The sequence below is a fragment of the Centroberyx affinis genome, unplaced genomic scaffold (genome assembly GCF_046629955.1).
Source record: "Centroberyx affinis isolate AG114_WGS23_722 - 3 ecotype Tasmania unplaced genomic scaffold, CSIRO-AGI_Caff_v1 ptg005328l_1, whole genome shotgun sequence".
Taxonomy (NCBI): domain Eukaryota; kingdom Metazoa; phylum Chordata; class Actinopteri; order Beryciformes; family Berycidae; genus Centroberyx; species Centroberyx affinis.
Window position 1 is genome coordinate 5349 of NW_027282661.1, and position 26703 is coordinate 32051.

At 39.6% G+C, this 26703-nt stretch overlaps 1 protein-coding gene across 1 annotated transcript; it reads left to right on the forward strand.

Annotated features, from left to right (window-relative positions):
- Positions 1 to 4329: 4329 nt before the first annotated feature.
- arid3c (AT rich interactive domain 3C (BRIGHT-like)) lies at positions 4330 to 15463 on the forward strand (the record flags this gene model as incomplete). Its single annotated transcript, XM_071546576.1, has 5 exons — positions 4330 to 4513; positions 6988 to 7235; positions 10185 to 10475; positions 13311 to 13400; positions 15280 to 15463. Coding segments are annotated over 5 exons (992 nt in total), but the record flags the coding sequence as incomplete, so codon positions are not given.
- Positions 15464 to 26703: the final 11240 nt, after the last annotated feature.

Consider the following 26703-nt stretch of genomic DNA (forward strand, 5'->3'; position numbering starts at 1 on the left):
GTCAACTTTTGTCCCCCCGCCTAATTGCTTAAGAACACTATGTCGCAGAAGAAAAGGCTACTTGAGAGCTACCTTAAAAAATGACTGAGCCTTCGATCGCTATGACACTAAATATTCCGGCTCGCCTTGGTGGTACCTTGTGTTTTCACCCTTAAGTGTCTTTCCCTCCTTTTGACACTTTCTCTTTTTCAAGGCGAGGCAACCAGCATTTCAAAAGCACGCTGTATCCTACCAGCCGGTCCACTTGAGAATAATATACGAACCCAATGACTGGGCACAGTGGGAAATACCAGCTTTCTGGGGCCAGATGCATAAAGATAGACCTAGTCTTAGACTTAAATGTGACCTTAACCTGCTTTAGACACTTACAGTATATTTACCTGGTCTTACTACTTCTTAATTGCTGTAGATCTCTAATGTTTCTGTCTCTAAAGACTCTCTCTCTTCTTCAGGCTCTTTCTAAAAACCAGAGATCTTTTATGAGCTTCAGTATTTAAACTTCTCTCTGACAGTTAGGCCGACTCGTTGCCATAACAACAAAGTTCTTAGCTCAAGATTAGCCAGAGGGGAAGGTGGCTAACTTTCTTACCTCAAAATAAGTCATAATATTTAAGTCAGTGTTTCTCAACATGGGGTCTGGGGGCCACCAGGGGTCCTTGAGGGGGTTCCAGGGGGTCCCCAGCAAGTTGATGAATTGTTAAACTTCACTATTGTTTAATTTACAAGTTAACACAGTTAGAGATCATAGTTTCTCTGTTATCTCTCTACCTACAATACAGATAGTCATGGAATTCTGGACAAAATCATATCTAACAATAAAAATATTTTCAGATTTGGGTCCGAGAGACAAAATCTCATGACATAGCAAAAAATAAATAAATCTTTCCGTTGTGTCACATAGGCCTATATTAGGAAAGGGGAGGCTGGTGTGATTTAAGACAGTGGTTCTCAACGTGGGGTCCAGGGACCACCTGGGGTCCTTGAGGGGGTTCCAGGGGGTCCCCAACAAATGGATGAATTGTTAAACTTGAGCTTTAATTTACAAGAAGTTAAAACAATTAAAGAATGTGGAAGAATGACTGTTTTGATCATAGTTTCTCTGTTATCTCTCTGCCTACAATACAGATAGTCATGGAATTCTGGACAAAATCATATCTAACAATAAAAATATTTTCAGATTTGGGTTCAAGAGGCAAAATCTCATCAAATTAGGGCTCCTTGATATGAAAAAGGTTGAGAATTACTGATTTAAGTAACAGACAGTCTTAATTAGCCTAGTCCAACCTGAGAATCTAAGACCAGTCTAAGGTTTAGACTAGTCTTAAAGTAGCTTTATGCAACTGGCCCCTGATTCTTCTTTTGGAAAAACATGAAAACATGTTTGAACACACAAGTTTTGTTCCGGCCTCTTTTTCCCCATATTTCCCCTCTTTTTTTTTTGCTCTATATCAGTCGGACATGGCTGTTTTGGAATGGCAGGCCCTGCGGTATAATCAGAGGAAGTCATGAGTCTTTATAACAGGCCGATGTCTGGCAGTCTCCGTGCATCTATACCCTCCTTCCCCTCTTCATTTAGGGAGTTGAACACAAGTAGATAAACAGTTGTTCTCCCCCGTGACGCTGCATTAATCGTTCATTTCATGGGTTAAAAGAGCAAAGTCAATGAGGAGGAGAAATTCCCATCCCATTATCGGCTCGGAGGTGCAAAGTGAGCGCATCAGCGATGAAGCCGAGCATAAAGATGATTACTCCGCTACTAGAGCCCCCTGATGCCCAACCTGGTTCCAATTACAAACTCCTCTCTTTTTTTTTTTTTTTTAAGCAGCTGAGCGATTAACCAGAAGACGGCCGCCAGACTCTGTGCGAAGTGGATTTTTCTCCACTCCGTCCGCCATTGCTCATTGTCATAATGATCCATGGCCTGATCAGATTGTTTCTGCTGACAAAAGGCCTCCATCCTCACTCTTTTATTCCTTATATCTCTTTCAGGGAATCAGAGGGACAAATACATCAGCCCCAGTATCGAAAGCACATAAATCTCGTTTTAAGAGGCTTGTCTTCGCCTCAGATTCTGTCAGACAAAGGCTTTTGGGCTGAGGCTTTTATTTATCGCCTCGATGCTTGTTTCGTTGGCCATTGTGCGTTCCACGAAATAATAGTTTTATAGATCAACACGGTTATGCATTATAATCAGTGGTAATAAAGATAAAGAAGTCAGAGGGTGTGTTGGTCGAGGAGCCTCAGTGCTTGTTTTGTTTTGTAGCACTATTTTACTACTATGGGGTCGTGCTTCTCGGTGTTGACCTCTGCCTTACTTTCAGTTGTAACGCTAAATTGTTGCGTAACTCCCATCACTCATAAACCTGAGTTATCAGAGTTCCCAAACTTTCGCAAATCAAGCCACTGAATAATAATCAAACCACTAATAATAAGAAGAATAATAATCAAACCACTTCAGTGGTGGAAGAAGTATTCAGATCTTAAGTAAAAGTAGAAATACCACAGTGTAAAAATACTTTGTTACAAGTAAAAATCCTGCATTCAAAATCTTACTTAAGTCAAAGTACAAAAGTATTAGCATCAAAATGTACTTAAAGTAGTAAAAGTAAAACTAGTCATTATGCAGAATGGCCCATTTCAGAATCATATATATTATATATATTATTGGACTATAATTATTGATGCATTAATGTGTTCATCACTTTAATGTTGCAGCTGGTAAAGGTGGAGCTAATTTGAATTACTTTATATACTGCTGGGTAGCTTAACCTATAAAAATATATCATAATGTATTAGTTGATTTGTAATTTGTATTAATAATCTAAATCTGCAAAGCAACTAGTAACTGAAGCTGTCAAATAAATGTAGAAAGCACAATATTTCCCTCTGAAATGTAGTGGAGTAAAAGTATAAAGTAGCATCAAATGGAAATACTCAAGTAAAGGACAAGTACCTCTAAATTGTACTTAAGTACAGTACTTGAGTAAATGCACTTAGACACATTCCACCACTGCCCGCACTTTCCTCACAGAGCCCCGTGATATATAGAGGCTGCAGGGGGAGAACTTTGAAGAAAGAGATATGTTTTGGCGGTGCTACTTCAGAGTTAACGCCGCCATTGTCTCCCGGAGCGAGGGGGAACATAAATCTTTTGTTTTAATAGTGTCTCTCCGTTCACATGCCAGCGCCGCGAAATGAAGCCGTAATTACTGGGCTTAATTGATGTGTTTTTACCACCTCAGACGATACTTCAGACCCCGCCTCCCCCCCCCCCCTCACTGTATAGGCCCCACTGCTGTTGTTTGCACTATATTTCTGCAGCTATTGATTGCTATTATGGTAAATCCGATGGGCACAATGGAACTCTATCAGCAAAATGCAGGTTAATTATCTCAGGGTCAACCACTTTGGAAGCTCCACAAAGAGCCGGCCATTCTCTCTTTATTGCCTTACATTAAATTGCAAATGCAAATTATTATCTGGGTCCTTTTATTCTGCTAAGGGGATGGATTGGCGGGAATAAGATAGAGGATGACCTCCCATTTGCCAGAGATTGTGTTTGTAAAGGTTTAAGCAAGTTAAGAGTAATATATCACTTATTCTTTTATAATATGCACATATGTTTTTTTTAATAGTGTATGTATTAGGATTGGCATACCAGTTTATACCAGCTACATTATCAGGGGAGATTAAAAAAAAAAAATCTCATTGTAGGTTTTTCTTACTGTGCATGTTGATGGTTTAGTACAGTGGTTCTCAACGTGGGGTCCGGGGACCACCAGGGGTCCTTGAGGGGGTTCCCGAGGGTCCCCAGCAAATTGATGAAATGTTAAACTTCACCATTATCTCATTTACAAGAAGTTAACAAAATTAGAGAATGTGAAAGAATGACTGTTTTGATCATAGTTTCTCTGTTATCTCTCTACCTACAATACAGATAGTCATGGAATTCTGGACAAAATCATATAACAGTAACAATATTGTCAGATTTGAGTCTGAAAGACAAAATCTCATCAAAATTAGGGGTCCTTGATATGAGAAAGGTTGAGAATCACTGGTTTAGTGCAAGAAGCAATTATTTCATCATTCATAAATAATAAAGGTATAAATACACGCTAAAAGTTTTTGATTCCATAGGAAGCGCAGATAAAAAACCTTTTAAAACTTTGACAAAAAAAAAAAAAGTGATATTTCCTCGCCGGCTAACAGAGCTGTCAGACATTTGACTGGCTCTAGATAAATTGGCCTTATAAGAGGTGCAGCAGCCTATTGACGGGAGGAACCGAAGTTAATGGAATTGATTGTGGATATTGTGTTTGCTTTCTGCAGGGACTCCGGTGAATCGGATTCCTATCATGGCCAAGCAGGTGTTGGATCTCTACATGCTCTACAAGCTCGTCACCGAAAAAGGCGGCTTAGTGGAAGTCATCAATAAGAAAATATGGCGTGAGATCACCAAAGGCCTTAACCTCCCTACCTCGATTACCAGTGCAGCTTTCACTCTCCGAACACAGTGAGTAAGAGCCGAGGAGATAACCCCAGATGACTGATAACCTGCTTCTACTGTGGGAGCAGCCACAAGTGTGATATGTTATACTCAAGTACTGTACTTAAAGTACAATTTTGAGATACTTGTACTTTACTTGAGTATTTCCATTTGATGCTACTTTATACTTCCACTCCACTACATTTCAGAGGGAAATATTGTACTTTCTACTCCACTACATTTATTTGACAGCTTTAGTTACTTTTCAGATGGAGATTTGACACAATGGATAATATAACAAGCTTTTAAAATACAACACATTGTTAAAGATGAAACCAGTGGTTTCCAACCTTTTTGGCTTTTGACGTCTTACAAAAAGCAGTGTGTAGTCGGGTCACATTTCAGATGTCTATGAGTTGTTAACAGCTCCACCAAATAGTGATTTTTCCCTCTAAACCTCACATGGTTTCATTTCAATAAATGTTCAAATGATCCAATATTTCAGCAAAAATCAAAGATTAGAGAAAAAGTCCAAAAACTGAAAACAGATTTGTGTATCAGAGCTTTGTTTTTTCTTCTTTCCTCTCCCATTAATCATCTCACGACCCCTCAGATTTATCCGGTGACCCTTTGGAGGGGCCCGACCCCTAGGTTGGGAACCACTGGACTAAACTAGCTAACTGTATATAAAGTAGTTCAAACTAGCTCCACCTCCAGCAGCTACAACAGTAACATGCTGCTTACACACTGATGCTTCAGTATTAATAATCTAATGATGTCATATATAATAAAATATCAGTCAGAGGGACCAAACCACTACTTTTACTTTAATACTTGAACTACATTTTGCTGCTAATACTTATGTACTTTTACTTAAGTAGGATTTTTCAAGCAGGACTTTTACTTGTAATGGAGTGTTTTTACATTGCTGTATTGGTACTTTTACTTAAGTAAAGGATCAGAGTACTTCTTCCACCACTGTGTGTGAGTGTGAGAGATGATCGGTAAAGTGAACAAGTGGTTTCTCAGACATTGTTCTTGATATTATAAGCAATCTGTCATTCTGAAGTCTTATTTCCATTGCAGAAAACATGAGGTAGCCTCTCGGAATGCCTTCTTTAAATAATATTTATTTCTTGCAAAGCTGGTATTCGTGCGGTACATTACTGCCGATCCCTCCTATGATTCATGATAATTATAGTATGATAGATGTGTAGGCATTTAATCTGTGTGACTCCCAGTGTTGTTAGATGGTATTGTGTTTCCACATGAGCCAGCACTCTTCTGTCTTTACAATGACGGTGATTCAAGTTTACATCACTGTGTTAGATTTACTTATTTTTATTTTGAATGCAGGATATTCAGTAGAGCACTTTTTAGCTGGCATGTGTAAAAACAGTTAATCAATAATAAATAAGTAAATAATCAATGAATGTGCGCATAGTTCAATTTTGGTTTAGTTGCCTTGAGAAAGTATTCAACTTTCTTCTTGTTCCGGTTCCAGCCTCAATTCAAAACGGATGAACTTAGGGTTGTTATCACTGTGCTTTGGCGGTTAGATATTATGTAAAACGGGTCATGGAGCACACAAGAACACATGTTGATAATCAGCATGAGACTTGAGATTCTCCACAAATTGATTGGAGTCCACCAGTGGCCAGTTCAATTGACTGCACATGATTTAGAAGGTTAACACATCTGTCTATATAAGTTCCTACTGAGAACAGCATGTCAGAAAACTGGGCTAGAATGTCTATCTATCTATCTATCTATCTATCTATCTCTCTCTCTCTCTCTCTGTCTCTCTCTCTATCTATCTCTCTATCTCTCTCTCCACCCGAGCACCTAGACAGAACTAACACACTTGTTAAGCATTGTTTGCCAAATGCTAGAATTGTATTTTTATACTGAAGTCAGCATCACAACAGAAATGCTCTCCTTTGCACCACAGAATAGGAAACATAAAAAACCATTCAACGCCACTAGAAAGTCTCTAATATGATCTATCTATCTATCTATCTATCTATCTATCTATCTCTCGCCGTCTCTCTCTCTCTCTCTCTCTCTCTCTCTCAAGGAGCTCTATTGGCAGGACGTACATGTGCACATGTTGCCAAAGCATAGATTCAAACACAAATGACATAGAAATGAAGTAAAATAAAATGAAATAAACTGCATATTCCTGTAAATATACAGATCCGTCACATAGAATATTTCTGGACAGTAACAACAATAACAGTGATGATTACAAAATGTACAGTGATGATCTCTCTCTCTCTATCTATCTATCTATCTCTCTCTCTCTCTCTCTCAAGCATTGTTTGACCAAATGCTAGAATTGTATTTTTATATTGAAGTCAGCATCATTCTTGGAGGGGAACAGAAAGTCTCTCCTTTGCACCACGGAATATGAAACATAAAAACCTCTCACCACTCACTAGAAAGTCACTAATATGCTCCATCCCTCCCTCCCTCCCTCCCCCCCTCCCCCCCTCCCCCAGGTACATGAAGTACCTCTACCCGTACGAATGTGAAAAGCGGGGGCTGAGCTCCCCCGGCGAGCTCCAGGCAGCTATCGACAGCAACCGGCGGGAGGGCCGCCGGCAGAGCTACGGCTCCTCCATCTTCAGCTACTCCCCCGTGGGCACCCCCGCCCTCCTCTCCTCCCCCAAGATGCAGCTGCCCCACCTGCCCATGTCCCACGCTCACAACGGCGGCCACGTCTCCCAGGTGCCCGTGATCAAGAAAGGTGAGACGAGAGCGGAAAATGAGCATATAGACACGATAAAGATCAGTGATTCTCAATCTTTTTTTCATATCAAGGAGTCCTAATTTGATGAGATTTTGTCTCTCGGACCCAAATCTGAGAATATTTTTATTGTTAGATATGATTTTGTCCAGAATTCCATGACTGTCTGTATTGTAGGCAGAGAGATAACAGTGAAGCTAGGATCAAAACAGTCATTCTTCTACATTCTCCAATTGTTTTAACTTCTTGTAAATTAAAGCTCAAGTTTAACAATTCATCAATTTTCTGGGGACCCCCTGGAACCCCTTCAAGGACCCCTGGTGGTCCCCGGACCCCACGTTGAGAACCACTGACTTAAATCACACCAACCTCCCCTTTCCTAATACAATGGAAAGATTTATTTTTTTTTGCTATGTAATGAGATTTTGTCTCTCAGACCCAAATCTGAGAATATTTTTATTGTTAGATATGATTTTGTCCAGAATTCCATGACTGTCTGTATTGTAGGTAGAGAGATAACAGAGAAACTATGATCAAAATAGTCATTCTTCTACATTCTCTAATTGTGTTCACTTCTTGTAAATTAAATAATGGTGAAGTTTAACAATTCATCAATTTGCTGGGGACCCCCTGGAACCCCTTCAAGGACCCCTGGTGGTCCCCGGACCCCATGTTGAGACCCAATAAGAGACGATACGATACTATACGATACGATACGATGCAGCAGTGGAAAAGACAAAAGTACAATAAGTAGAATGTAAAATATGCAATAAAAACAGTAAAAAACAATAAAAAATTGACAATTTAAACTCATGTTAAGCAGGCTGTATTGATGGGAAGTAGCTGTTGCATACAGACACTAGCAGACACCATTGCTTTCTCAACTGTGTAGAGTCTGTCTGATGCAACAGCACCTGATGCATGGGCCTCATTCGGAGACATTAGATGTTTCTTGCAAAAGTTAATTCTGGTCGCGATGTTATCATCGGGCCGAGTCCCACACAGAACCGCAACATGTGTCATATTCTTATCCTGTTAACTGCGTGATGATTCATTTCCTCTTTTATCAATACAGTAAGTCCCAAAAAAAAAAAAAAAAAAACATCTGCACACGATGTACTATAACAGATCAGAGGATCCTTTTTGAGAAATCGTTGCATGATCGGCCCCCCCCGGCCACCGAAGGAGAAGTCAGCATCCAAATTGATTTCGCAAAAGCTGCTGCCCCCCCCCCCACACCCCCCCACCCCCCCCGTTTCCATCCATTCATACCTCATGTAACTTGCGGGCGGCATGGTCATCCTTCCCCCCCCCCACACCCCCCCCCAAAAGAGGAAACATCTTGCAGGACTTCCTCATACCAGCGCTGCCAATTTCCGAGTCAACGCCAGAGAGTGGAATGCGCAGAGAGCCTGGGGGAGGTGTCTGATAACGGGGGGGGGGGGGGGGGGGCATCGGGCTGAATTACCTAGCGTGCCATAGAAGGGACGTTTGTTTTGACACCGGGCATGTCTGAAGCACAAGGCTGTTTTAGCCGGTGTCTGGGTCTTTAATGAACATCCTTCCAATTCTTCAATTCAGACACTTTTAGTAGGAAGGATTGAAATATGAAGTCTAATCTCATGAAGTCCTCAATTTATTTAAACAAGCACCAAAGGCTGGTCTGATCTCACAGAGCCGAAATCCATGCATACAAAGCTCATGTAATAATAACTTTAATAATAATAACTTTATTTATGTAGCATGTTTCCAAACAAAGTGCTTTCTATAGCAGTGGTTCTCAATCTGGGGTCCGGGCACCACCAGGGGTCCTTGAGGGGGGTTCCAGGGGGTCCCCAGCAAATTGGTGACTTGTTAAACTTCACCATTATTTCATTAGAGAATGCAGAAGAATGACTGTTTTGATCATAGTTTCTCTGTTATCTCTCTACGTACAATACAGATAGTCATGGAATTCTGGACAAAATCATATCTAACAATAAAAATATTCCAAGAGATATATTCCAAGGTCCAATATTCCAAGGTCCAAGAGACAAAATCTCATAAAATGGGGGTCCGTGGCCCTAATGTGAACTAAATTAAGGGTCCTTGATATGAAAAAGGTTGAGAATCACTGTCCACCCAAATCTAAGAAAATCTTTATTATCAGATATGATTTTGTCCAGAATTCCATGACTATCTGTATTGTAGGTAGAGAGATAACAGTGAAACTATGATCAAAACAGTCATTCTTCTACATTCTCTAATTGTGTTAACTTGTAAATGAAATAATAGTGAAGTTTAATAATTCATCAATTTGCTGGGGACCCTCTGGAACCCCCTCAAGGACCCCTGGTGGGCCCCGGACCCCATGTTGAGAAACACTGTTCTATGCAATGAATTCAATTCCGGGGGAAACACTGAATGCTTGTAATTTTGAATATTTTGGCATGAAAAGAGTCACATTTAAAGATATTGACTAATGATACAAAATATCTGGTATCAGCAGCTTCAATCCAAAAATATCAGTATCAGTATTGGCTTTCAAAAACCCCTCATTGGTCGAAACCTATTACTATTATTAGAAATGCATGAATGTAGAAATCTGGATTCCAGCACAGGTGTATATGACCAGTCTTCTTATATGACCAGCCTTCTTACTTGTATATGACCAGCCTTCTTACTTGTATATGACCAGTCTTCTTATATGACCAGTCTTCTTATATGACCAGTCTTCTTATATGACCAGTCTTCTTACTTGTATATGACCAGTCTTCTTATATGACCAGCCTTCTTACTTGTATATGACCAGTCTTCTTACTTGTATATGACCAGTCTTCTTATATGACCAGTCTTCTTACTTGTATATGACCAGTCTTCTTACTTGTATATGACCAGTCTTCTTACTTGTATATGACCAGTCTTCTTATATGACCAGCCTTCTTATATGACCAGCCTTCTTCTCTGCAGAGGAGCCCATGATGGCCGGCTGCCTGCCCAGCCGGGTGGCCATGCCCATGTCCCTGGGCGGGCGTCACGCGGCGGCGGTGGCGGCCCAGGCGGCGGCGGCTCAGGCGGCGGCGGCCGTCCAGGCGGCGGCTCTGGAGCAGCTGAGGGAGAAGCTGGAGAGCGGCGAACCCCCCGAGAAGAAGATGATGATGGTGGCGGAGGAGCAGCAGAGGATCATGCAGCACGCCCTGCAGCATAACCTGCTGGCCATGGCCACCCAGCTGCCCATGAACATCAAACTCAACAACAGAGGTAAGGCCCTGGAGCAAGGTTATTATAGTTTTTGCATTTGTCATTAGTTTTTATTCTTATTTCGTTTTGACTTTTTGTTTTCAATTTCAGTTTCGTTTTAATTCGTTTTTAAAGCGGGTTTGCTAGTTTAGTTTAGTTTGTATTTTTTTGAAAATGCTTAGTTTTAGTTTCGTTTTTATTAGTTTCAGTGTTAGTTTTAGTCTTTTTTTGTAATATGGGGTATTTGTCAGGGGCGAGATTCAAAAAGGTAAAAAAAAAATGAAAAAAAAAAATTTGGAAGATAGATTTCATATCCACCCAAAATACTAGGCTTATGTATGAAATAAATTGACAAAGACGAAAACTAAAGACATTTTCTCAATTTCTCAATTTTAGTTTTGTAAACACACAATACAGTTTCAGTTAGTTACCGTGTTTTTGTAAAGCCTTGTTTTTATTTTTATTTCAGTTAACGAAAATGTTTTTTCACACCTAGTTTTCGTTATTTTGTTAGTTTTCGTTAACCTTGCACTGGAGGAGTAGGTGATCTTAGAAGGTTTCTGTGTGGAGTTTGCATGTTCTCCCCTGTGTTCTCCTGGGTTTCCTCCTACAGTCAGGTGGATTGGAGACTCTAACTTGCCCATAAGTATGAATGGGAGTGTCTTTGTGTCTGTGTTAGCCTTATGATGGAGTGGAGTCCTGTCCTGTGTGTCTCTATGCATGCTACGATAGGCTCCACATCTCCAGGAACCTGAATAGAAATAAGCAAGTACAGAAAATGAAAGCATAATCTTACAGAATTCAGGTCAAAGTTTCACCAGTTTTTGAATCTGGTGATTGATTTGTCAGTAAATAAAACGGTAACACTTTACAATAAGGCTACACTAAGTTAAGGGTTAGTTAATGCTTAATTATCAGTTAACTAATGTGTAATTTACTAATGGTGTTCATGTTAACTAAGGCAGTGATTCTCAACCTTTTTCATATCAAGGACCCCTAATTTAGTCCACATTAGGACCACGGACCCCCATTTGATGCGATTTTGTCCCTCAGACCCAAGTCTGTTTATAAAGATGACTATTAAATAATGTATAAATTAATACCTTAGTTACCATGAACACCATTAGTAAATGATTACCAGACACATTAGTTAACTGTTAAATAAGGGTTAGTTAATGCTTATTAAGCATTAACTAACAGAGTCAGGTATAGAGTTCAGGGATCAGGTTAGCAGAGAGCGTTTTATTTATTTCTATTTCTCTTGCATTTTGTATTGCATTTTGTTATATGTATTATATACATTTGTTCAAAGAAAACGAAAAAGAGCATATTCCGGTGTAATTGCATGTATATTTGTATGGATATATGTGCTCAGGTATGTGTATATATTAGGGCTGAACAATTAATCGAAATTTTATCGAAATCGCAATATGGCCTACTGCAATTTTCAAATCGCAGGAGGCGCAATATTTGTTAAAGGTGAAATGTGTCAAAATAGCATTTTAAATGAAATATTGTGGTGCTGCAGAGATGTCCTGGCCTACACATCATATTCTACAGACTTAAGAAAACATCTTTGTTTGGTACAGATCCCCCGCAAAAATCACACCATAATCATTTGAATACGTTTTTCAATGAAAATGAGAAGAATGATGTAAAAATGATCATTCCCTCTATTATCGCAAATCATTGCAATATCAGTCAAAATAATCGCAATTAGATGTTTCTTCAAAATCGTTCAGCCCTTGTATATATGTCAACATGCGCAAATAAAAAAACATTTGACAGAAATAACTCTAACATAACATGATGATCTCTACGATAAAGCCCAATCAAATCAGTCTCATTCAGTATAAAACACTGCTTTAATGTAATACTCTTGCAACTGAAAGTGTTTGATAATTCATATCAGGTTTAGTTACCCACCAACTATCAGAATGAAATGATGTCTACCTCAGTGGGGTGTCAAAATCAACTAATGGCATTTCCAAAGATACCATTGTGAAACGCCCCAGCCGCTAATGTGCACATTGTTCATCATATAACCTGCGTAATTTGAAGTCAGCTCCACAGATGTTATGAAGAAATAGTTTTTCACGACCGCAGGCAAAAAAAAAACACTGGATGTCATGAGTAAAAAAAAAAAAAAAAAAAAAAAAAAAAAACGCCTGTCTGCCGAAAGGCTCTGGACTCTGGCGCGTGACAAGCCATAAGTCACATATTACTTAATGATAGAGGCTAAAGGAAGAATGAGAGGCCTATCTGCTCGAGTGTGATATCATTTCTGTCTGCATCACCGCGTCTCTCGCGTTAGTCATAATCGCGGGGCTTTGCGCTTTCATACGCGATGGAGAAACGAGTGGGAATCGTTCCCGGGTTAATTCCCACGCTGGCCGCCTGGCTCTAGCCCTCGCGTGTAAACACTGTCATTTAAAGATTACATCCAAACACTATTATTTGTCCCGCGCCCAGATGCAGTTAGACGTATAAATTCCTGTTTACAGATTGTTTGATATCGCGGCGGCTCACTGAGATCATCATCATTATGTGCGGTGTTGTTTTCGTCGAGAGGCTGCTGCTATTTCATAACAAGTCGTATTTATTTGAGAAGTTTGCAAAAAAGTGTATGCCTGATAGGATTCATCCATGTGGCATAACTGACATGTACAAATGGCCGCAACCTCTTTTGACAGTTCTTTCTCCCCCAGAACTCTTTAATAAACTGCTCCTTATCCTGTCACTCTCTGAATTATCACCAATACTCCACCGGGGCGCTCCTCTTGCTTCTTCTGTTCCTTTTCTAAATGCTCATATTGAGTTTTTCTCTCTCCCGCTCTCTGCCTCCTCTCTTGACAGATGATAGACAAGAGACCGCATTGAACCTGTCTACCAACGGCATTAGCAGCATCAACATGTCAATAGAAATAAATGGAGTTGTCTACACAGGTAAATAGAGGGGCCGTTTGCTGATGTAATTGCAGGCAGGAAATTCAATAAGTTATAGCAGCACCCTGGTGCTTAGTCCTCTACACAATTTGATGTCTTTGCTATAAAATCCATCGTAATGAAGTGGCAGTCCAATAGAGTTAAAAAAGTTAAATATCTCAAAATTGGGCCTGTGGATTTGAGGTCGATGGGGCTTATTGTCTTACGGGTCTGGTGGGGTGGGGGGCGGGGGGGGTGAGGGTGAAGGGAGGGGGGGGGGGGGGTTTAGCCCCTGAAGAAGCGAGCTTGTGTCTTACAGCAGAGAGGCAGTAATTACCTTAAGATCGGCAATTCATGTCACGGCATAAGCCTTGTGGCCCATCACATCATATCTGAGAGCTTTCTCTCCTGAAAGCCAATGTTCAGTGTTCAGTAGAGGCTTGACTTGATCCAGCTGATCCTGCCACAACTTGACAGTCACTTTAATCAGTCTAGATGTCAGTGCTGAAGATGATTGTTGGCTTTAATAGCTGTTGGATATAATACCTGCCTGTCATTTTACTATCAGTACATTACAAATGATTAAGGTTAGTGGCTGTTTAAAGGGGCATTAAAGTGATGTTGAACTTTGGTAGTAGCTTGGGTTGTGTAGCTTCCTGGACATGATATAACTCTCCATTCACGGCCATTGTATGGCAAAACATCTCAAAATCATGTTTCTAGCACATAAATGAACACAGATTTTTTTTATACGTGAATCTTTTTTTTTTTTTTTTTTATTTACTTAACAAAAATAACAATACAACACAAAACAGAAATGACAGAAAAAAACATAAACATGTAGAGACATCTGAAAAGAGAAGGAAAATACTGTAAACAAATGTAAAACAAAGTATATGAACTATAGACAGAATGGAGATCACAGCCCAGTTATGAAGAAAAAAGGTAGAGAAAGTCTAACTGATATAAACAAATGCAGGTATAGTCATATAAGCTTATACATAAATAAAACGTATAAAGTTACATAAAAGAACAGAACGTAATAAAGTATTATACACTCCATTTACAGTTTTTATAAATAAAGCCAATACAAAAGGCAAAAAAAAAAAAAAAAAATGTGATGAACAGGAAAAGAAGTGAATCATTTTCTTTATGTTGTGTAACACCAAAATCCGGTCAGAAGAAATTCAGATTTAGGAGTTATTTCATGGCCAGGAAGCTACACCAAAGTTTCACATCACTTTAAGTAATCTATGACTTTAATCAACCTCTGTCTGCCCTTTATTTGCCCCTTAATTTATATTTATTTAATATTATAGAGCTAGACTGAAGAATCTAATAAAAATGTTGAATTGAAGTTTTTTTTGCAAACGATATCTGCCCAGTTCTTCCTTCCAGTATCTTATCAAACCTCTGCAGATATATTATGGTCAATTTGAGCTATGGAACGATACAAATTTTACTTACTGCCCCTTTAAGTAGTGGTTCTCAACGTGAGGTCCGGGGACCACCAGGGGTCCTTGAGGGGGTTCCAGGGGGTCCCCAGCAAATTGATGAATTGTTAAACTTCACTATTATTTAATTTACAAGAAGTTAACACAGTTAGAGAATGTAGAAGAATGACTGTTTTGATCATAGTTTCTCTGTTATCTCTCTACCTACAGTACAGATAGTCAAGGAACTCTGGACAAAATCATATCTGACAATAAAAATATTCTCAGATTTGGGTCCGAGAGACAAAATCTTATCAAATGGGGGTCTGTGGCTCTAATGTGGACTAAATTAGGGGTCCTTGATATGAAAAATGTTGAGAACCACTGCCTTTAAGAGCTGATTAGACAGGACAGCATGGAGAGTGGAACCTATGTGAAAACAGTTGGACTTGATCTTTATTTCCCAGGCGTCCTGTTTGCTCGGCGGTCAGCCCTAGCAGGGATGACCGGACACCGCGGAACCCACAGCAACTCTCAGACTCAGGGAAAGACCAGTCCGGGTTTGCCCACGCAGATCCAGCCGTCCTGCTCCTCTTCCTCCTCCTCCTCCTCCTCGCTTCACGGACACGGAAACGCCTCCCCCTGAGTTCCCCCTGCCATCCCCGCCGCGACCCTGGAGGAGATCTTATTTCGCTCCCAAAGACACCAAGCAAGTCTGAGACGTCGTGAGAGAAACTCCTATTGTTTTTGAAGGTGGCTTCCCTCCATCTAATTGATCCGATTCCTTCTAGGTCAGCTGAAAATAGATCAAAAAGCAACAAACTTTTATTTACAGACTAAATACTTTGGCAGTAAAAGATCCTTTTCCCCCCTGCTCCCCCTACTCTGAATAGCAGTGTGTTTAGAGGACATTTTACCTTTGTGTGTTAAGCCTATATATGAACTCAGCTGTCTTTCGCTTCCTCAAAGACATCTGTTCAGTTTGGAACAGCTCGACAACATGGTGGCCCATCGGCTCACGGTGCAACCTAGACAAAGCCAAAGGAAGACTCCCTGTGTTGCACCATTTTAATCAGAAGATGAGGCCACTGAATGTCTAACCTCAAGCAAGAAATGGTAATTGATCTATTGAGTTTGTCGGCATTATCACAGACCTCAGAAACTCGCTGCTTATAGCTAATACCAAAGAAGAAAACAGGTTTGAAAATGGACCGAGAACAACACTGGCACAACAGTCGCAGCATTTAAAGAGAGCTTCAGAGATCACACCAGAGGAATATAGCAAGAATACAGTCAAACAGGCAAAGCACATCCTAGGAGGAAAACATGACAGCGATGCATTCAAGGTGGTATGAGTCTATATTGCTGAACAATGTGTTCTCAATAGAGGCTTTGCAGTATTGTCACAAATCTGCTATCAACCAGGTGTGGCTCAATCATGGAGGCTCATTGGAGAATTGGCTGTTAGTTGATAATGTCTAAATCTATAACAACCAGGCTAGAAAAAGAGAGCTAGCTAAAAAGGCTTGTTGTGGTGTGGCTGTAGATCCATTCAGTAACGTTCTCAGTAAAAGTGAATAGTGTGATAAGGTGGATTTGTTTCCAAATGTAGGTTACTGTGACACAGTAAACTGTCTTGTCTTTAGCCCTAGTCTCTACTCCAAAACATGAAGAGTTGTAGCTTGAGAAGAGTCAGCTCAGTTAACCTGAACAAACTGTTGGTTTTTGGTTTTGTTAGCTAACTAACAAGCCAGCAGGCAATTTTAGCAAATCGATGTTACAGTAATGTTATCATACAACTACTAGCCACTACTTACGCTAGCTCCTACTATGTTAGCTAGTGTGTAAATCAGATCTGTCAACAACAAGATAATATGGTTAATATCAGATAGTATGGTTAGCTAGCTAACAAGCTGACATTATGTAAACACAAATCAACTAGAAGGGCATTCGGAGAGCGCAGACCTCCGCCAAGGTTTGTGCTATTATTGCTTGTTCGTGAGTTGGATCCGGATCTGCTCCAAAATTTAATGGGTTCTTCCTTGGCCCATGCTACACCCTTCCACTAAGTTTCACGAAAATCGGGTCAGTAGTTTTTCTGTAATCCTGCTGACAGACAAACAAACAAACAAACGGCACCAAAAACAGACCGGATCAGATGACTCAGTGATGAAATGATCAGTTCTCAGTCAAAAACAGCACAGAAGTTAACCATGTCTATCAGTTCTGTTTAGTTGTATGTTTAGAAATACAATCAGCTGTTCACAGCCGCTGTTGCCCAAGAACTGGACCTCCAATATGGCCAGCAGAGGGGGTGTTATGTCTCCGCGAAAGCCCTCTACACAGCCTGACAAGTTAAACTGATGAGATGGCAAGCAGTTGGTCTGGTCCGATGCTTTCCTCATTTCATTAGGGTAAATATTGCAAACGTACATCATTGCTCCATTATTGTGGTTGTGGTCAGAAATACTTACAAAATCTGAACTGAAAGGTTGAATGTGGCAGAGCTGCAGCAGGAGAGATTGCATGAGAAATCTTCTGCAACACACATTGACTCAAATCCTGTCCCACTACCAATTAGAAAATGCCAGTGATGTTTGTAAAGATATTAGGATAGAAGCACAAAACTGATCTGGTGTTACTAGGAAAGTGTGGGTGGGGAGAAGAAATCAATAAAGTCCTCACGGTATCTAGTTTGTATAGAAATCTAAAGACCACAGACAAAGGTAGAGCACTTCAATGTGTTATCCAGAAGGTGGGCAAAAAGTAACAGCAAGACATATCAAGACATGTTGTCAGAGTAGAAATCAAATTATCAATCACACAGTGGTTTTATATTGTGAATAGAATCCAGTTTTCGTTGTTTTTTTTAGTAATGCACTTGTGTCTAACATCGGAGAGCTAACTCCCTCTTTCGTTTCTTTCACTCTCCTGTCTTTCTCTGCTTTGCTTCATAAAGATATAAAATATTTTCTTTATTGTGAAGGGAAATGGGAAACAATTTGAAGATATATGGGTTTTTATTAAGTCTGTTAAAGCATTTAATTTCAAATTTTATTTATTTTGTTTTATGTTCAAATCCTGGGCAGCAAACGTTGCATTCAGCTACACCACTTTGTTTGCAAACCCTTTTTAAGAGACAGATACCTCACCAATCTACCTGTATATAGTCATAGTAAAGTATGAATACAAGATATACCTCATAAATTTCATTTTTTGTTATTTTTATTGTAAAGCCACTTGAAAATCAATGTTTTGTTTCAACAGATCACTGGATTTTTGTTTCATATTTTGTATAATTATACCAAAGAAGGGAATATTTTATTAATACACATCTACCTCATTTGTTATAGACTGTGCCAACAAACATGTCCACAATCTTAATTGCCAGTGTACCCATGGTCGTTCATATCCATGTATTTGTGTGAACATGAAATGTAGTTGGACGATACTGGAGCATTAAGAAACTTGTTCACAGTGCTTTTAAGTTTGGTGTTGTGCCGGCGCAACAAAACGGCCTTTTGTGGGATAGGGGTGCTTGTCAAAGATAGTCAAATCTGCATGAAGAATCCCACATAGTGAGGAAGACAGCAACTCCTGAGAATGAGTTGCAACCAAAGACAGATTGTGGTTGCAGCCAGAGGTGAGACCAAGTCAACTTTGCTCAAGTCCCAAGTCAATCTCAAGTCTAAATGTAGATTTCCAAGTCAAGTCCATGTCATTAATGTCAGGTCTCAAGTCTAAATGGAGAACAGCAAGTCAAGTAATTTACACAAACACAAGATCTTTTGTCAAGACTTTAGAAACCTTTTCAAGTCATCAAAGTACAAGTCAGAGTCAAGTCCCAAGTCAAGTCTCAAGTCTACTCTTCATGCATCAAGTCAAGTCTCAAGCAATTAAAATCGTGACTCGAGTCCCAAGTCAATCTCAAGTCTTGAGGCACAAGTCTCAAGTCAAGTCCAAAGTCTAAATGTAGATTTCCAAATCAAGTCCATGGCATTAATGTCAAGTCTCAAGTCTAAATGTAGAACAGCAAGTCAAGTCATTTACACAAACACAAGATCTTTTGTCAAGACGTTAGAAACCTTGGGACTTGGGACTCGGACTTGAGTCTGACTCGAGTCCAAGTCATGTGACTCGAGTCCCCACCTCCGGTTGTAGCCCATTCTTGGGAGTTGCTGTCTTCTTTACTATGTGGGATTCTTCATGCAGATCGTTCACAGTGCTTGTTTGTTTTTATTGTGTGGCAAAATGCTATATATATAAAATTCAATTTCACGTACACAGTATACTGCTCCAGGCTGATTACTGGTGATAAAGTTAATAATATATTGTGTGACTTAATGTATAGATAGTGATGTTAAAACTATAAAAACACACAATCCTGCAGCAGCGGACAATCTCAGCCACTGAAATGAACCGACTCCTCAGTCGTCTGTTCTGGTATTGAAGGTGGTTGTGGTCTAGAATCCCAGTGTTTACTTGAAATGTGTTCTTCAGCAATCAGGTCATTCTGTAGGTGGATACAGTAAGGGTCCAAGAGAGTAATCACTTCCTGGTTATACTGTATATCTCGCATCCTGTGGTGGCAGAAATACCAAAGGTTTGAACACTCTCTGCCACTGGGTGAAATGGACTGAGATCCCTTGTCCTGACTCAGGGTGACAGTAGATCTCAACCTAAACATACCAAACGAATGCGGAATTCTGTACCAAAGTTTGGGCCACGGGATCTCGTGGCAGATCTTGGCCCTCCTCAGACCTAGAAGTTTAATATATATGTCTCTGAAGAATGTAGAAACCCGTTCATCCATCCTTAATGTAGCGCACATTCATGACAAACGTCACAACGCTGAGGTCCAGATTCTCTGAAATTGCCTTTCGAGGGCAAGCTGTGCAGTTTTATTTTTTGTGTGCTAGTCGGAGCGTTCTCTGATCTGATCTGCTCAAGGAACTTTAGAACAGTGGTTCTCAACGTGGGGTCCAGAGACCACCAGGGGTCCTTGAGGGGGTTCCAGGGGGTAAGAGAATGTAGAAGAATGACTGTTTTGATCATAGTTTCTCTGTTATCTCTCTACCTACAATACAGATAGTTGTGGAATTCTGGACAAAATCATATCTAACAGTAAAAATATTCTCAGATTTGGGTTTGAGAGACAAAATCTCATCAAATGGTGGTCTGTGTCCCTAATGTGAACTAAATTAGGGGTCCTTGATATGAAAAAGGTTGAGAACCACTGCTTTAGAACAATATCAGTCTTGCAGCAATGATAGCAGCGATGAATGGCCAGACTCTTTGCACAAAGTCTTTGCGCTACATGAATTGGTGTTGTCAAGTTTTAACAAATATTATGTGGGCAAAGTAAAGAAATTTACATATAATTTACATATGTATGACCATAACAGGCACAAGGAGGAGTTAGTGGCTTTGTGATTTGGCCATTTTGGTGATATAGCCTGCTCTCTCCAGCACAGAAATGTAGTGAATCTGGGCCTCAGCGACCCCATAATTATTTGTGAAGATGAATTTTACTGAAGGACAGAAACGCACAAAGTAATGCGTACGTTTTCTACGCGTACAATCCCATCGGCTTCGCTCTTGACAGACTTATCCAAGATGTTCTCTCGCTGTGAACACATTACTGGCACAGTCTAGTCCTCATGACTGTTTTTCCCCTCATCCCTTCCTCCTGTACATACTGCCGAACGAGGCAGGGACATATGTAAACGATGCCAATCATGGAACAGCTCAGATGACTGTGAAACGACAACATGCAATCACCGTCATTGTTCTCACCAAAGAGTTCTTGAATCCACGCTCACTTTGTTTTTAGATCAGAAGCAACTACAGAGCAGATTAACAAAGACAAAGTGACAGCTTTGTCCACAGAAAGAAAAAATGATTTTCACTTATGTACTTAAATAACATGTTGTTTACTTTGTATTTTAGCTATGCTATGCTGGTAGTTTTTAGACACTCTAATGGCTTTATTCGCTGTGTATAAAGCTTTAAATGTTTCTTTTATTTCCCTTTTGTTCATCTTGGATGAATCCAGTGCATTATGGGAATGCTGGATTGTGGTGCTCAGGGGTTAAAAACATACAAAAAAAAAGAGGTGAAAGAGATTTCTTGTTTTGCCATTTGACTTGTAGCATATTTAGAAATAAAATCCTGCTTTTAACTTAAGTGAAATGTCTTTTGTCTTATTTCTATGTGCACTACTCATATTTAAAGGACAATTCCGGCATGTTTTTTGCCTATTTTTTATGTTTTCCATCCTTTTATTGTTTTTTACAGTTTTTACATGCATGCACCACAATTAAAGATATATCTGTTTTGCCATCTACAGTAATCCTACAGTAGTCAGTCACACTGGAATTGTGCTTTAAGTGTATTATATTTGCTTTTGACATGATGGCTATATGATATACTGTATGTTGATGATTTCATTTCTTTGCTGATGTAACTTGCTGATAAAATAGAACATGGAAGTGAAAACTCTACTAACCAATAATGATTTAAACTCTTTAATTAGCCTAATAATCAATTTATATTTTGCTACCTGATATTGGATAGTAACTTTTACGGGCAAATTCAATTTTTTTTCCAGTAAGTACACATGTGATGGAGTAATCAATTCCATGTTGTCCACCTCATGTCCACTTAGCCAGAGATAATGTCATAAACTGTTATTTCAATCCACAGACACAGCATGTTTCCATTGCATGACATATGGGCACTGGCTACTTTAAATTACATTATCGGTCAATGCCTATAGTAGGAAATAAGATCAAGAAAATGAGAAGATGGTTATTTTTCAAACACAGCTGCATAGAATTTAAGGAAATTGCCTTTCTTTTCTAGTGACAACTGGCGAAACTCCTATTCAGCAAATGCAGCCAATTTAACTAATGATGTTTCGTTGTGTGCAGCATTAAGCAGGTAAAATGGGGTAAAGATTGGTTAATTAAGGCTGAGAATCCTGATGTAATTAGGAGCAGCCAAGATTAGTGGCCATCGATGGGCTTAGTGGGATTTGCAGGTAATAGAGTTATTATTGGGGCTTGTTGAGTGTTACTTTATACTTCTGAATAAACAAAAACAAATTAGGAGCGGTCGTCCAATAATGGGCTATCTTGTCAGGGGTTGACAGAAATCCATGCCCCTATAACACAGTGTTAATTTTATGCACCACTGACAACCACCGTCCCAATCAATAACGCTACTATAAAATAAGGCGAGCCATCAATCTGGTTTGAAGGCGGCGGACGGGGGCCGTGTGAAGAAAGAGAGAGGGAAAATGTCAGGACTTTTTTCGAGAAATTTACTCGTCGCTCCATACATAATTAAGCCTGCGCACGGTGTGGTCCATCCATTAGAATGACTGACACAGCAGGAAGTGGATGGTGATGGCTATCAGCACTTAATGGCTGGCTGTTGAGGTGCTGCGTTTTGGGTAAAAAAAAAAAAAAATCCAACGGCCACAGACTCTGCCCGAGGCCACGGAACAGCCACTCTTAACATAGAGCATTGAAAAGGTCATGTGACCAATTCATCAGATTACAATTCCTCAGCAGTCACCCGCTAACAGACAATCCAATTACATATTTAAGATAATGGTATGATTTTTTTTTTCACTCGCTCACTCTGGTCATAAATCACCTTTGATGCGGATCATAGGGAGGTGACAATGAAATCATGAATGTGTGTGTGGCCTGGTAGTTCGGACAGTGGTTCTCAACGGGGGGTCCTTGAGGGGGTTCCAGGGGGTCCCCCAGCAAATTGATGAATTGTTAAACTTTCATTAGTTAACACAATTTGAGAATGTAGAAGAATGACTGTTTTGATCATAGTTTCTCTGTTATCTCTCTACCTACAATACAGATGGTCATGGAATTCTGGATAAAATCATATGTAACATAAAAATATTCTCAGATTTGGGTCCAAGAGATAAAATCTCATGAAATGGGGGTCTGTAGCTCTAATATGCACTAAATTAGGGTCCTTGATATGAAAAAGGCTGAGAATCACTGAGTTAGGAAGCTGTTGAGGTCCAGTGAACCGCTACCTGCTGAACATGGATGTTGATGTATGTTGGTCTCAAATGTATGGGAAGAAATTCATAATTGCACCATATACTATATATAATATGGCAACTGAGCGCTCTAATTCTGTAGCACAAGGGTGTAGGTTTCAAACCATGGTGAGTCAATCACTCTGACTTTGAGTCACCTCTTACAAAAAGTCACGTGAAAACCCACATGTGAATTCAAAGCACATGAGCTTTTTTTTTTTTGGTTTTCATATGTGAACGTGTGAAACTTCCCATTTCCCACGTGAAAACGACACGTTCATATGTGAATTGTCACTTTGCATGTGAAATTACGTTTTCACATGTGAAACAAATCAACAAATGTTCACATATGAAAATCAATGTCCAAAAAGTAAAAACATGCAAAACACATGTGCTTTGAATTCACATGTGGGTTAACCCAAGTCTACAGGCATGAGAGAGAGAAGAGGATTAACCAGTAAGACATTATTAAACTAAAGGCCAAACATTAATTTATGAAACATGGCAGTCTAATGTCTTTAAAGGCATCAAATGGAGTTTCAAACAACAAGCAGAACAGGCTCATTTTAAAGGGGGAGAGGGCTGTTTGTGACCAATGAGGTTGAATGTTAACTTTTATTTAGACCAGACTCTGCTACCTAGTTACAATGTGGAATACGAGGTTGACTAGATCAGTGGTTCTCATCATGGGGTCCGGGGGCCACCGCGGGTCCTTGAGGGGGTTCCAGGGGGTCCCCAGCAAACTGATGAATTGTTAGACTTCAGCATTATTTCATTTACAAGAAGTTAACACAATCAGAGAATGTAGTAGAATGACTGTTTTGATCATAGTTTCTCTGTTATCTCTCTACCTACAATACAGATAGTCATGGAATTCTGGACAAAATCATATCTGACAATAAAAATATTCTCAGATTTGGGTTTGAGAGACAAGATCTCACCTAATGGGGGTCTGTGGCCCTAATGTGTATTAAATTAGGGGTCCTTGATATGAAAAAGGTTGAGAACCTCTGGACTAGATGACTGACCTGATGCCAAGTAAAGCAGCTTCTAACCGCTGCCTTACTGATGCCTTACAAATGCAAATAGGTTTAAATCCACCCTGAAGAAATGCTTAAGTGGTGTTCCCTAAATATATTGCCATTTTTCTTGTAGACATTTCTGAGCAATGTCACATGACTTAATTCTATACAGTATATCTGGGCTGTCAGGCTGTCAGCTCTTAAATCTTGCTTGAATGTCAATTTTTTAATATGACTTTTGTATTGCATTGAAAGTTGTGGCCTTGTTTTCTGTTTGTAAAAGTACTGCAAAGTATTTTTCTCGCTATCATACATTTCACTCTTCTGGAAAAAGAGAATGATTACTGTCATCCAGTGGTGGAAAGTAACTAAGTACATTTACTCAAGTACTGTACTTAAGTACAATTTTGAGGTACTTGTACTTTACTTGAGTATTTCCATTTTATGCTACTTTGTACTTATACTCCACTACATTTTAGAGGGAAATATTGTACTTTTTACTCCATTACATTTATTTCACAGCTATAGTTACTAGTTACTTTTCAGATCAATCAGATCAATATTTTATATTGAAAACATTTGATCATCTTTATAAAATAACTATAAAATAGCATTGTTATAGATTAGACTACCCAAAAGTATAGCTAAATTGTTAAGATTAGCTTCACGTTGACAACTTTAAAATGCTGCTTACATGTACATGTATGTCAATAAATCAGTATTAATATTCTAATAATTTATGAAAAATATAACTCTCTAAATGGGGACAGTTTGCATAATGAGTACGTTTACTTTGATACTCTAAGTACATTTTGCTGCCAATACTTATGTACTTTTACTTAAGTAAGATTTTGAATGCAGGACTTTTACTTGTAATGGAGTATCTTTACATTGTTGTATTGCTACTTTTACTGAAGTAAAAGATCTCAGTACTTCTTCCACCACTGCTGTCATCCAATAATATTCCTGACTACTGCACATATGCCTAAGAGCAGTTTAATGCCAGTTCATGATTAGTAATACACAGCATTTTTCCAAAACGCTCCCGTCAAATACATTAGGAGTTGAAATAAAAAAAAGCCCTACGACAATGTCCCAGCATTTCAAACGTACGAAACACTAAGGGCTTAACTCTTTTCTCGCATATTAACATGTTTGCAAGACATCAACTGCTTCGCATTTCCTGTGTAATGACCCATCAATAGAAACAGAGAGACGCTGCCTCCTATCTGCTTTTTTCAGTGGCCATTGATTTCGGTGGCGACCTCTGACCTCGGTAGTGGAATCCTCGCTGGATAAAATCACCTCGTCTGTCAGGGGGGGGGGGATTTGCACCGGTGATCTGAAAGACTGGATCCGGCCCTGTCGATACCAATTAGCGACTCCTGCACACACCTGCAAACGCAGAATTCCTGACAGATCCATCCGCTGGCTTCATATTTTTCCCCGTCTGCATCTTCAGCCCTCCCCCCCCCCCCCCCCCCCCACATGAAACGCTTTCTAGACTGCATCACTTTTGAGGAGAAAAGCTGACCTCTGAGCTGTTTTGGTTACGCGATTTTACCATTTAACCGAAGAATTGCATCCAACGCGAATATAACAGCGTCTGTCGTGAGTGTGTTCATAAAACCAGCTTGGAGAAAAGGTTGATTTTCTTTGTCCCTCACCAGTTCAAGGACATATCGGAATTTTGGGAGCACAAGAGAGGAAGGATACCTAAGAGCGAAATGAAAAAAGTCATATTGGCTTAGGCGGAAGCTTTATTCAGAAGACATGAGGATGGAAGCAAAGGGAATGCTGTCAATTCAAGCGAGTTTGAAGGCCATCACAGACAATCACAAGCAACCGAGCCATGATTACAATTTGTCACCCAATAGAATGGCCATTGTGACCATTTGAATGGCGTATTTTCCCAATATCTGTAGTGTAATGGGAAATACTGCGAAGAAAGCCTTGGCAGTTTCTCACTCGGTAATGAATAACTTGAAGAGAATGTTATTTGTACCTGTGTTCACGCGGCATTCTTCCTCATCATCACAGCGGTTCGACGGCGTTTTTTGAAAGATAAGTCAATTTGGAACGCGGCTAAGCAATAGGTGGCGGAGCATAAGTGCATCGCATAAAAAAAGGAGTGCCTGCTATCTCTCTCGTGACATAACCGGGATGTTTTACTGAACCTGAACACTTAAATCAGTCATACAGGGACAGAAACTATCCCTGTGCAATAAACCTGTAACCAGTGGTGGAAAGTATCTAGGTACTTAAGTACAATTTTGAGATGCTTGTACTTTACTTGAGTATTTCCATTTGATGCTACTTTATACTTCCACTCCACTACATTTCAGAGGGAAATATTGTACTTTCTACTCCACTACATTTATTTGACAGCTTTAGTTACTTTTCAGATGGAGATTTGACACAATGGATAATATAACAAGCTTTTAAAATACAACACATTGTTAAAGATGAAACCAGTGGTTTCCAACCTTTTTGGCTTTTGACATCTTACAAAAAGCAGTGTGTAGTCGGGTCACATTTCAGATGTCTATGAGTTGTTAACAGCTCCACCAAATAGTGATTTTTCTCTCTAAACCTCACATGGTTTCATTTCAATAAATGTTCAAATGATCCAATATTTCAGCAAAAATCAAAGATTAGAGAAAAAGTCCAAAAACTGAAAACAGATTTGTGTATCAGAACTTTGCTTTTTCTTCTTTCCTCTCCCATTAATCATCTCACGACCCCTCAGATTTATCTGGTGACCCTTTGGAGGGGCCCGACCCCTAGGTTGGGAA